Source organism: Candidozyma duobushaemuli (assembly GCF_002926085.2).
Source record: "Candidozyma duobushaemuli strain B09383 chromosome Unknown G_B09383, whole genome shotgun sequence".
Classification (NCBI taxonomy): Eukaryota; Fungi; Ascomycota; class Pichiomycetes; order Serinales; family Metschnikowiaceae; genus Candidozyma; species Candidozyma duobushaemuli.
Window position 1 is genome coordinate 98,436 of NW_020289896.1, and position 11,976 is coordinate 110,411.

At 47.6% G+C, this 11,976-nt stretch overlaps 5 protein-coding genes across 5 annotated transcripts; 4 read left to right on the forward strand and 1 right to left on the reverse strand. All coding sequences in view use genetic code 12, as the record gives it.

Moving 5' to 3' along the window:
* Window positions 1-89: 89 nt before the first annotated feature.
* Window positions 90-2,624, forward strand: CXQ87_005043 (uncharacterized protein; the record flags this gene model as incomplete). Its single annotated transcript, XM_025483472.1, has 1 exon — window positions 90-2,624. The coding sequence occupies one exon, from the start codon at window positions 90-92 to the stop codon at window positions 2,622-2,624; it is 2,535 nt and encodes an 844-aa protein (XP_025335707.1).
* Window positions 2,625-2,727: 103 nt separating this feature from the next.
* On the forward strand, window positions 2,728-3,533 carry CXQ87_005044 (uncharacterized protein; the record flags this gene model as incomplete). The annotated part of the gene is made up of 2 exons (XM_025483473.1): window positions 2,728-3,078; window positions 3,099-3,533. 2 exons carry the CDS (start codon window positions 2,728-2,730, stop codon window positions 3,531-3,533), a joined length of 786 nt encoding a protein of 261 aa, XP_025335708.1.
* Window positions 3,534-5,350: 1,817 nt separating this feature from the next.
* CXQ87_005045 (pantothenate kinase) lies at window positions 5,351-6,693 on the forward strand (the record flags this gene model as incomplete). Its single annotated transcript, XM_025483474.1, has 2 exons — window positions 5,351-5,420; window positions 5,459-6,693. 2 exons carry the CDS (start codon window positions 5,351-5,353, stop codon window positions 6,691-6,693), a joined length of 1,305 nt encoding a protein of 434 aa, XP_025335709.1.
* Window positions 6,694-6,766: 73 nt separating this feature from the next.
* On the reverse strand, window positions 6,767-9,173 carry CXQ87_005046 (uncharacterized protein; the record flags this gene model as incomplete). The annotated part of the gene is made up of 4 exons (XM_025483475.1): window positions 6,767-6,954; window positions 7,381-7,819; window positions 7,852-8,258; window positions 8,285-9,173. The coding sequence occupies 4 exons, from the start codon at window positions 9,171-9,173 to the stop codon at window positions 6,767-6,769; spliced, it is 1,923 nt and encodes a 640-aa protein (XP_025335710.1).
* A 1,530-nt stretch (window positions 9,174-10,703) lies between these two features.
* Window positions 10,704-11,959, forward strand: CXQ87_005047 (uncharacterized protein; the record flags this gene model as incomplete). Its single annotated transcript, XM_025483476.1, has 2 exons — window positions 10,704-11,189; window positions 11,216-11,959. The coding sequence occupies 2 exons, from the start codon at window positions 10,704-10,706 to the stop codon at window positions 11,957-11,959; spliced, it is 1,230 nt and encodes a 409-aa protein (XP_025335711.1).
* Between the last annotated feature and the right edge of the window lie 17 nt (window positions 11,960-11,976).

Below are 11,976 nucleotides of genomic sequence, written 5' to 3' on the forward strand. Positions count from 1 at the left end.
TCGAAAAAGAGTTCTGTCCTTCGAATGGCTGCAAACTGGTGTACGGATGTACATCTACAGAAGCGATGGAGGTCCATCACTACTCCATAATGCTTGACTCATTTCCCGTAAAAAGGGACCTGGAGGATGAGATCAGCAATCTTTTCATAGATCTCCAGGTTGCCCTTGAGAAAACCAAATTGGCCAAGGCACAGCGAAAATCATACAGAATCACGACATCCAAGGGAGAAGAGGAGGTCGATTCATGGAAATTCAACGAGTTCGCCTATTCCGACAAATCCATACTTCTCCCATTGCGAGCACGTGGTGTTTTCACCAAGGACGGCTCAATTATTGCTCGTGGATACGACAAATTCTTCAGTGTGGATGAGGTCGAAGATACCAAGAAGGATGCAATCATGAAGTTGAAGGGACCTTTTGAGGTTACTACCAAGGAGAACGGCTGCATTGTGTTGATCTCAGGACTTGAAGACGGTACGCTTGTGGTTTGTTCGAAACACGTCACAGGCGAGCCAATTGGCGAAAGTCCTAACCGTGAAAGCAACATCAAACACTCCCGTCAAGCCGAAAAGGCCGTTTTTGAGCATCTAGAGAAGGCAGGCAAGAAAGCTGAAGAGTTGGCGAAAGTTTTGTATGACCACAATGTGACTGCTGTGGCCGAGCTCTGTGATGACGAATTCGAAGAGCATATCGTGGAATACCCCAAGGAGCTAGCAGGTCTTTACTTGCACGGAATCAATGCAAACACTCGTGATTTTTACACATACCCCATGGAGGATGTTTTCGAATTGGCGGACGAGTTCGGCTTCAGAAAGGTGCATCTTGAGCGTTTCGATAGCATTGAAGAGCTCTGGGAGCTTCTAGAAGAGAGATCAAAGTCAGGAAGCTACCAGGGAAGATTGGTTGAAGGCTTCGTTGTAAGGGGGAAGAAGGAGCTGGGTGAACCGTTTTTCTTCAAGTACAAATTCACCAGACCCTACGATTTGTACCGTACACTCAGAGAAGCCACAAAGAAACTAGTGGAGCAAACCGAAGCCAAGATGGATATCGCTCTTGGTGAAAAAAAGTATGCCCTGGTTGTCAAAGCGTATCTTGATTTTGTGGAGGATTACTTCGAGAAGAACCCGGAGGCAGCGCAGGAGTTTCTCAATGATAAGGGTATCATCAAGGCCAGAAACTTGTTTTTGGAGAGCAGCGAGATTGTCACAGAAAGTGGGTTGACATTGAACGAGCTTGAAGCCACTGAGTTGCTTGTTGAAAGGCTAGAGGCGTTCCACATCGAAACCGCAAAGAAGTACATTCTTGTTCCTATAGCGGTCGTGGGAAGTGGAAAGACAACTGTTTTCAAAACGCTTCAGAATCTCTTCCCTCTGTGGGGCCATGTGCAAAATGATAACTTCCAAACACCAAAGCCATTTAGAGAAGAGTGTATCGATAGTCTTCTGAAGCTGACAGTCTTACTACTTGATAGAAACAACGCCATGAAAAGGGAAAGAAGAGAGATTATCGATCAGCTCAAGAAGATGAGACTAGGCAAGATCTTGCCTGATTTTGGCTTTCGCTTCATTGGAGTGAACTTTGGAGCAGCACAGAAGAGTCCAGAATTTGAAAGGATTGTCTCTGAGAGAGTTATGAAGAGAGGTGATGAGCACCAAAGCATCAAGGCTTCATCACAGGAGGCCAGAACGTCGCGTATTGTTTCAGACTTGGTAAGAAGACTCGAACAACCAAACTTGAAGAACAAAAGCGAATCGAAGGATGCAGAGATCGTGCCTTTGTATGAGCAGGATGAACTTGCTTTCCCTGATGACAAGTTCTATGAAGTGATCAATGTGGACATAACAAAGCACGACTCATTGGAGATTGCAAAACAGATTTGGGAGTACCTCAAGGATGTACCCGAACTTGAGGAAGAGCGTAATCCGACCGAGGAGGAATGGCAGGCCGCTTACAAGGAGGCATTAGAATATAAGCCTACATTTCAGAAAAAAATGCCCGTTAACTCGCACAACGGCAAAAGAGCCGAGTATTATGGCATTAACATCGAAGATAGAGAAGCATTGGTCGAGCTCTTGAGAAAGAGTCTTCCCAACAACCCCACCTGGGAATCGATACAAACAAATGGCAGAGTTCAGGAAGAATTTCACGTCACTCTTGGCCACAAAGATAGCATATATGTCTATGAGCAGAAGAAGCCGGATTGGGAGGCCTTGGGTCGGCAATTCGGAATGAACCAGGCCAGAAAGAACTCGGGCGAGGACAAGAAGGTGTCAGTGGACTACTTCTACGACATCAGATTGACCAGAGCCATCATCTTTGACGAAAAGCTTGTCACAATCGAGGTCAAACTCGAACAAGGTTACAAAACCGACGAAAACCAGAACATCGTCAAGGAAAGATCACAGATCAACCCGCTCAACGAGCATTTGCATATCACCATAGGCACCGTTTCAGAGGCCATCCGAGCCGCAGAACTGAACGCCGCCCTTACGGAGCTTTTCCTTAAGTATGAGAATCCTGAGGATGGTGAGTATAAACTCAAGGAGACCACTGCACGGGTGGTTTCGCTTGATAGAGTCTTGGAAAAACAGAAGGTGTTCATCATGTTCACCTACGATTTCTAGACAACATTCATAGTCATAGCATATCAATATTTGAATAGTGTAGATGGGGTGGTTGCAAAAGGTCTCTGCAGTATCATCAAATACGAGCGACTTCTACAACTCCATGTCTGCACCAACATGGGTAATAGTGCCTGTATCTACGATCGGATGCGGTAAACTGACCCTTTTCAGAGCCCTAACGGCGATATATCCGCAACTTACACATATAGAGAATGACAGGATCGACAACAAGCGAAACTTTTTTCTGACCGTATCGCATGCTGTATCCAACCACCCAGTGGTTCTTATAGACCGCAACAACCACATGGAAAGACACAGACAGGAGCTTTTTGAGATTCTAAGTGAAAAGGACGTGAACATTGTTGTGGTCAATTTTGTCAATTCCAAAACAGCTCTTGCCAAAGTGAAGGGCATAGTGCTAGACAGACTTAGAGCCAGGGAAACAACCATCCTAGTGTGGACGGGCTGGACGAGCGGATGCTCAGATTGGTCGTTGGGCTGTTTTTCCGTGATTTTAGGCCGTACAATGCCCGTGAAGAGGACCCAGAGTCCAAGAACAAGAAACTAGATCTCGATATGACGAAAGACATCAAGTGGAACTTGAGGAGGCTCATTAGGTTCTTTCATGAAAACTTGGGGTTCGAAGTGCCCAGCGATGAGGTGCTATCCAGGGAAGTTGAAGCCGTGAAGGAGTACCAGGTGCCTGAGGAGGAGAAACGGTTCAGGAGGCCGAAGAAAGGGTCCAAGAGAGAAGGGGATCAGGGCAGAAACGGGCAAAGTAGAAATAATGGAGGGAATAAGAGGCCCAAGTCGAAGAATGGAAATGAGAAGAGCGAGGGGTTGAAAGCAACGGATTGGGTGAAAACGGCGAACAGTGTTGTGGTTAATGGCGAGGTGAAGAAGGACTGATGGTGAAGGTCAGACAATGAGATGATCAAAGAATCAAAGACAACCAGAGGTCATGTTGTTTGCTTTCACGAGTTTGAATGGCCATATTCTACGATGCCATGGAAGACCCTACCAATCGAAGCAAAAGTATGCCAAAGCCCTCCTTGCAATTCACCCGACAGGCTAAAAGCAAATAGATACACAGAGAGAAGCTTGCTTGTCGATTTCACCTGCCACTTTCAAAGTGACATCGATAGCCACAGTCATTACATTCCCCGAAGCATGCAACGATCGCCGTGGGGGTCCCTCTGATCTCCATACTCAACTTATTCATGAACAAAGACCCGAAAAGATCAAATGAGTCGAATTGCAAGGAACTCGGGTATCCTGTTCATCGTCAATTCAAGAGCATTCACTGGCTGCTGGACTGCTGCATGGTCCATACTTCCAAAACAGGAAGCAGCCGTCGACAACGACCACCCCAAACTGAAAGGCACCTCCACAGACTTATCCGGAGATTACCCAGAACTCCAACTCCCAAAAGACAATAACCTCTTCCGAAATATACCCGTCTGCTCCGCTCCGAGCTCCTCATACCCGCACCGGATTCTCTTGCAGCCACCAGGAAATTATTTGTAAGCTTGACGCAATGCAACCCTCCCTCTAGACAATATTCTCCTTATTATTCCGGAAGCCAAATATTTTATTGCATTGAAATCACGGCAAACTCTATTGGCCGGCTTGCAGCCCGAATCACCCCACAAAATGCGTAACCGCATGGGAGATAAGCTTTTTTGAAAGATCGACCTGCCGCTGATGTAATCGCTGCCGTGGTTGCAACCGACCTGAATACCCTGTATCTGCTCCTCGGGTATCTCCAAACCTTGTCCCCCACAAACAATTCGAAAAGGGGTGACTTAACAAACTGAAGCTAAACAGTTGACAAATAGAAAAAATCAATGACGGCTGATCATCGTGGCTTGGACTGTCAAGTGGATCTTCGCTGAGCTTGCGGAAAATTCGGAAGCCCATCCGAGCAACCCCACACGTTCCTTATCGAATCCAGAATAACGGGAAATTGCTAGAATCAAACGGACTATTTAAAAAGCACTTTCCTGGTCCTCCAATTACATCGGCACTTCCTCCTTCGTACATTCCAGAACGTCTCGTTTAGCGCCATTGTGGACCTCGACGCACTGGGCCTGAATTTTGCACCCAAGGCCCGTAATTCTGCCTATCAAGATCCACCGAAAGCAAATACTCCGCCAGGGGCAACAAAAAGGAGGGATTTACAAAAATCAGAAAAAACGATCAAACAGATTTGTGTCACTTTGACCACAAAAACCCGTCCCTTTGCCAATCTCCGCTAGGCGCCTTGGTACGTCACAGTCTCCATTGTAGTGGTACCTCGGACTCGCGGCGCCTTCAGTTACGAGAAACGATATTGAAAAATTTCACCAAAACCAATTTTGTTGGATTTCCAAAAACCACCCAAAACCAGCCTTTCAAGTCCACGCATCTGGCCGGTATCGCCTGTTCCTCGGACTGTTCCTCGGACCACTACGACTCGCGGTAGGGTAGTGCCAAGTTTCCACGCTCCAACGGCCAAAACGCCTAAACTTCCTTGAAAAAAAAAGAAACGTGCCTCTACAATTCCAAAATTCACCGGGCCCTAGCAATTCCTAAAAAAACAGCCCTTCCTTTTGTGCAATATCCAACGTCAACCTTTACCTCATAGTGCAGTGCGGGTGCCCCAACAAAATTTTCGTCCCCAGATTCTCGCGCTACCACTTCACCAAAAACCACTCCGTCAAGAAAATCCAAAAAAACAACCATTTATGGTTAAGCAGCTCCTTGTCGACAACATAGACTTCGGTTCGGTGCCCGCAGGCACCATCAAAATCGACTGTCTGGGGCCTACATTGCCAATGACCACTTGATCAGAGGCCAGTATGGTCTGCTGAGTTCGAGTGCTCTGCCGCTGCCTCCTGAGCTGTCTGAGCTGGAAAGTGAAGAGGAGCTTCAGCACAGCTTCAGTCTGATGGGAATTAGCCCTTCCACGGACCTGGTGAACGCCCAAAACATCGCCTTGCCGCAGCACAACTCAGATATCATTCACATGAGTATCGACATAGGCGGCACCTTGACCAAGTTGGTGTACTTCACGGCGTCGCTGACGGAGAAGGACGACCCGGCCGACTCGGGCGGGAAGTTGCACTTTCAGGATTTCCAAACGGGCTCTTTTGAAAAAGAGGCGCTCGCTTTCATGATCCAACTCATCCGCAAGTCCATCATCAACAAGCTGAACCCGCCCATCACGTACGTCATGGCCACGGGCGGTGGAGCTCACAAGTTCTGCAAGTTGATGGTGGCGGTTTTCAAAAAACACAAGTTCCCCATGCAAATCGTCAAGAAGGACGAGATGGAGTGCTTGATCAAGGGCCTCGACTGGCTCATCACCAAAATTCCCAACGAGATCTTCACCTACGATCTTGTCGAAAACGAAATTCAGTTCATCACCAGTCCTTACACGTGCGAGGACCAGATTTATCCCTATTTGTTGGTCAATATTGGCTCTGGTGTGTCAATGATCAAGGTCACTGGGCCTGGCCCCCAGGGCTTTGAGCGTATAGGCGGTTCTTCTCTCGGTGGAGGAACGCTATGGGGTCTTCTTTCTCTCCTCACAGACGCCAAAGACTACACTGAAATGTTGGAAATGGCCCAGAAGGGCGACAACGAAAACATCGATCTTTTGGTCGGCGACATTTACGGCGCAAGCTACAACAAAATCGGCTTGAAGTCCACCCACATTGCCTCGTCGTTCGCCAAGGTATTTAAAAAGCTCCGCTTTGGCAAACTGGGCAGTCCACTTACACCCACAGAAAAGCTAGCACAGTTCAAGCAGGAAGATATTGCAAGATCCCTCTTGTATCTGATCTCCAACAACATTGGTCAAATTGCCTATCTTCAGGCGCTTCGCTTTGACCTCAAGCGTATATACTTTGGAGGCAGCTACATTCTGGGACACATGCAAACAATCCACACGTTGAGCTACGCCGTCAATTTCTGGTCCAAGGGCGACATGAAATCGTATTTCCTCAGACACGAGGGCTACTTGGGCAGTGTGGGTGCCTTCATGATGGGGCCCAACGGCGAAATCAACGGAGACTCGTATCATTAAAAGCATATAGAGATGTTGGTTTATCAACTCTTATTTATTTCCGCAGCAGGTTTGCGGCATACATACATCCTAATCATTGCACCGGCGTAGCTTGTTTCATTGCTTGTTTCTCGAGCTTCCTCTTCTGTCTGTTTTGAATACGTTTCAACTTCTTTGCCTCCCTGGCCTCCTTGAATTCTGCTACCACCAGTGGGTTGATCTTGCATTCCAAATCCAAGTAGTATCCTGTCTTTTGGTCACAGTAACCAATGGTTTTTCCCTCTTCGTTGAGGATAGATAAAGTGCCCTGGCTAACTATCCAAGCCCTATTACAGCCAGGTTCATAGTGGTTCGATCCTTTGCGGTTAAAATAGACCTTTTCGATTGCGAGGTCATCACCTGCACTAGTTTTGGCGTAGACTGTGCCATATCCACAAGACTCTCCTGGAACTCCCGGAGCACTCCTTTTTTTTGGCTCCGTGTAGTTCCACAAAATGGTCTTGTCCAGAGTCATACCGCGTTCCAATGAACCATGCAGCCAGCGAAAACTAACACACTTGGAAGACACGCTTTCAGGCTCTTGTTTAGGACTCAAGGGGCTTCTGGGAGTATGCACCCCTAGTGCTTCTTCCAGTTGACCGTCATTTTTGACGTTAACTTCAGCATGTCCAGGGTTCAGCGGATGATTTAGTCTGAGGATCTAAGAACTCCAAGCAGAAGTGTCCATGGGTATAGGCTGAAACAGGTTGGACGGATTCGATTGTTCTGAGTTACCATTTCCTCGCATTTGAAGTGCTCTTTCAGGATGGACCGTGGGCTCCTTGGGGCCAGGTTCAGACTTTTTGGGTATAAAAGGCTCCAAAGCAGCCGAGATATATCCACCAGGATTTTTGGTAAATACCTCTAAACTTTTACCGTCACTAGTTAGACTCCTAGAAGGACCCGAGGGCTTTTGATGCAGGGTAGGCTCTTCAGATCCAGACAAGTGAGTCTCGGGTTTGAAGCTCGAGCCTTCATCGACATCATTTATGCTTATGAAATCACCCAAGGGTTCTGAATGTGCGGGTTCTTTGGGCCCCGCATGAACGGTGTGTATAACGCTTGAGTTGTTATCCACTGTATCGATGCTCATAGCATCATTCGAGGGCTTGGGGTGTAAAGCTTCTTCAAGTCAGGGACATGAACTTTGGGAGTGAAACTCGAGCTTTCATCGATATCGCCCAAACTGATGAAATCACCTAAGGGCTCCGAGTGTCTTTCGACGTGAGCCTTATGCAGAGTGTCCTCCATAATAGTATCAGAAGGTTTTGAATGGAGCTTGGCCAATTGCTTCAAGGTCTCTATGACTGAGTCATGAGATGGAGCTTTAGGCGTGACCTGCTCAGATGCAACGTTTAATAACTCCTCGGTTATCCTGGAACCTAATCTAACTGTAACTTGAGGAGTTCTCTTGTATTCGGCGCTGGAAAGCACATCACCAGTATCTGGCTGTGCCGGTTTGGGTGTCTTCATGGGGGGCGTGTTTGGCGTCTTCTGAGGCAGTGGAGCAGCATCTTCAACCTTCGGGCTTGACTGTTTGTTCAGTTCTGAGGGGGAGTGCTGGACGGATCACGGCTCTTGTCATTTGCAACATCTGAGCTTTCTGAACCCGAGTCTGTTGACACAGCCGAGGAAGGCATATTGAAAGCTGGTCTGTGGTCAATGATCCGGGGACCTTTAGGAAGAGCTGTTTTGTCGAATGGCTTTTTCGACTTCGCAGCTGGTCTTCTGTCCGTAATTTTTGGTCTCTTGTGTTGGTCGTTCAGACTTGTCGAGCTATCCGACTCGGCACTATTCCTCCTTTTGCACGGAGGTCCCTCGTACTTCTTCTTAGGCGGAGGTGGTCCAGTTTGCTTCTTCTGCCAGGTATTTCTGTTGTCTTCGTAGGACTGCAGTCGAGGCCTAAAACGGTCTTCTCTTTCATGATGCACCTTCAGCGATGGACCAGACTTTGGAGAATGATAATTCTGGTGCTTTGACTGGGCGTATGGCTCAGTCTGGACATAATGCTGGGTCTGGACATGCTGTTTCTGAGGACCATTCCTGCTTGGGTGGACCATATTTCCTGGAGATGGCCTCCTGCTAGGATAGACGGTAGCATTTCTCGGAGATATGTTTCTGCTAGGGTGGGCCATAGAGTTTCTGGGAGACACACTCCCTTTCTGGCCTGGCTCATGCTGTAACTTCTGTTTTTTCGATGGCTGGTTTGAGTCGTTGCTTCGATCCTGGGCATGAAACTTTGCCTGAGGATTCTTCCCCAGCGGTTTCTTAGGAGCTACCTTTGGATTTCGAGACTTTTTGGACGAGGAAGGCCCTGGTCTAGGACCCTTTGGGGCCCGAAGAGGGGGTGTCTTTTTGTGGTATCCCACAGAGGGTCTCGGCGAACTGTATGAGGGTTCTGATGATTCATCGTCAGAGTAGCCCAGTAGTAGGGCTGCCAATTTAGAGTTTTTCTGTTTCATTAGTAGCGAAAAGTGGTGTAGAGAGTGGAGAGGTTATAAGGGGAAAAAGAGAAGTAGATACGGTCGAGATGCATAAAGGCGAAGGTTGCCAAGTTTCTTGTGCATGCCCAGGGAGGAAAATTATACGATAAGGTGAAAAAATATGCTAGAGTGAAGGAATTGTAGGGAGAGGTGTTTTGGTGACTTTCTTTGGTTTGAGCCGAAATGGCAATTTTAGGAGTTTTAGCAGTTTTGTGTGAATGACCGTCGTAGTTTCGTGATTATCAAGGATCGTCAGGTTTCGGTCCATGTGCTTTTCTCAGGAAGGGTTTAAGGAAGTCGGGGTTGGAGAAGGTGGAATTGGTTAGGAGAAAGCTGCAGAAGGAAGCAGGGAGGTGGGGCTCGTTCTAGTTGTGTTTGAGGTGTTTCAGAGGTGTTTCAGAATTGTTTCAAAAGTACGAGATGCATGGGGGAGGAACGCCGAGCTGTGTTCCCGATTTGGAAGTCGTAGGGCGATCGAGGGAGGAAGGTCTAGAGAAATATAATCATATGGCGTTCCATATCCAAAAAAACTCTACGTATTCATTTTCATGAACTGTTTCTTAGCTTTATTGTTTTCTCTAGTATGGTCTCCCGAGGTGCGTTTGCAGCCAAATCACTCCTCGATCCAGGAACAGATTTCCTCTGCATGAGGCTGAATGCGTGAAGTTTATAAAATATGGCATTTCGAGGTATGAAGGGACAGAAATGAAATAATTATCTATATTCCCCACATTGGAGGTTCCTCGTCGTCTCGGCTGTGGCTGCGAATAGACCAGATAGTGGGGTCATTGGTACCAACAAGCCCAGAGACGTCAAACCATTGATGATATAAAAACAGAATGCAGACAATCACCAAAAAAGTTACTTCCCTTTACGCCTTGATGAGAACAAGAATTGAGCAGCCCGGTCTCCTCGGTACCTGCACCACCTGAGACGCCATAGCAAAGAAGCTTCAAAACATTCAAAAAGTTAAACGTAGTTTAAGATCTAAAGCTTTTCTCCTACTTGAATACCTCCGAAAGTCTGTTATCCCGGCTTTCTCAATTTGCCATTTCTGTAGCGTATATCCGCCCGCTGGTCCACATGGAGGAACCCAAAACTCCGAGACAAGGGTCCCAGGGCCCAAAATCTCCAAAATCATCGAAACCAAAAACCAATTCCAAACTGCCTCTTTTCTTACAAATTTATAATTGTCAAAACACCCACTTCACCGAAAACCCACCTCTCCATCAAAGGCTCATGAAAATGCAACTCTACCCCACCGATCCGTTTTGGGGCCAGACCGAGGAACCACAACCCCACCACCAAAAACCCACCACCAAAGGCAACAAAAAAGAAAACCAGCCACTCAATTCCTCGTCTTCCGTAGACAACAACCCCCTATTTATATCAAAAAAATCCCCTTCCCTCCATCCCAAATCAAGTCCTGGTTTGCACCCAGTGCATACCGGACGGGTACATCTCACCAAAAAACACCCTCACCACAACACTACCACTAATCTACAATATATGGAGCTGGTGCACGTGCAAGAGACGTACGGCAGCGTACCGGCGTATTTCCACAATTTAAAGGCGGCTTCAAATAGCCCGCTTCATATTGCCTCGGAATGGGGCGATCCTGATGACCTGCCGCTGAAGAAGGGTTCCTTGGAAACACCATCAAAGAAAGTCCAGGTCCACCTTCTTACGCCGGGCAAAAGCCAGAATTCGCCGGCTCAGAATGCTACAGTAAGGAGAGGAAGCTCTACGGCAGACTCGGCGGCTCCATCGCCTCCTCCAGAAACGAAAAAGGGCACTAAGGTCCAACCTGTGGATGTGCTTTGGGCTATGCTCAACGACATTGTTGGTAAGGACAAGATGGCCAAATTCGGCCAGTACACGTTGCGTTTGTTGTTGCATCACTCGAAAAACACGCAAGATTGGCTCAGTGACGAGATGATCAATGTCAAGCTGATAAACCGCACATACGCCTCGACAGAAAGAGTCATGGATTTGGTCATGAACTTCGTGCAGAACCCCAGGGTTTCGCCAGGGTGCTAGTCATCTTGATCTGCTCGGTGTTCAACCTGCGATTCGCCGCCGTGGTGCCTGCTATCGGTATCTACAGACAGTTTCTTCGATTCGGTAAGTCGCCGTTCCGCATACGCAACTTGTACTGGAAAATCCGTGCGGCCATGAATAATCCTGCCAAGTGGACGTTCAACCCCTCCCTATTTTCAAACACAACCCTCGGTGAGATCATCTCCTTATACTACTCCATCAACGACGAGTCGATTCTCATGGGCAAGCTCGGACTCTTGAAAAACCCCACAGTCAAAGACTTTGTGTCTCGCCACGAGTCTTACGCCTGGTACTGCGAGTCCTGGTTTGCTCTCTACAATGCATACAGCAACTTACAGCACTTGAGCCAGCAGGAGATGGACGCCAAGATCCAGATCCAAGTCAAGAAGCGGGCCCGTGCCATCTCCAGACAGCTTTTAGGCGGCGGGTCCGAGAATCCTATACCCAGCTTGACCAGCTCAAACCTAGATGACGACTCTCGCGATACCGTAGCGCTCAAAGAGATCATGTTCAAGAAGACAAACGCACACATTGATATTTATAAGACGCTTTCCGACATTGTGTTCAATTCATACTCCGTGTGGGGTATGGCGCTTCACTTCGAAACCGTCCAGATCTGGATGGGTATCCTGGCGTCTTTCCTCAGCTCCGTCAAATTGTACAGGGAAAAGAAGAAGGAGTTGGTGGGCAACCGCAAGCCTTGATTCAACATTGACTATAT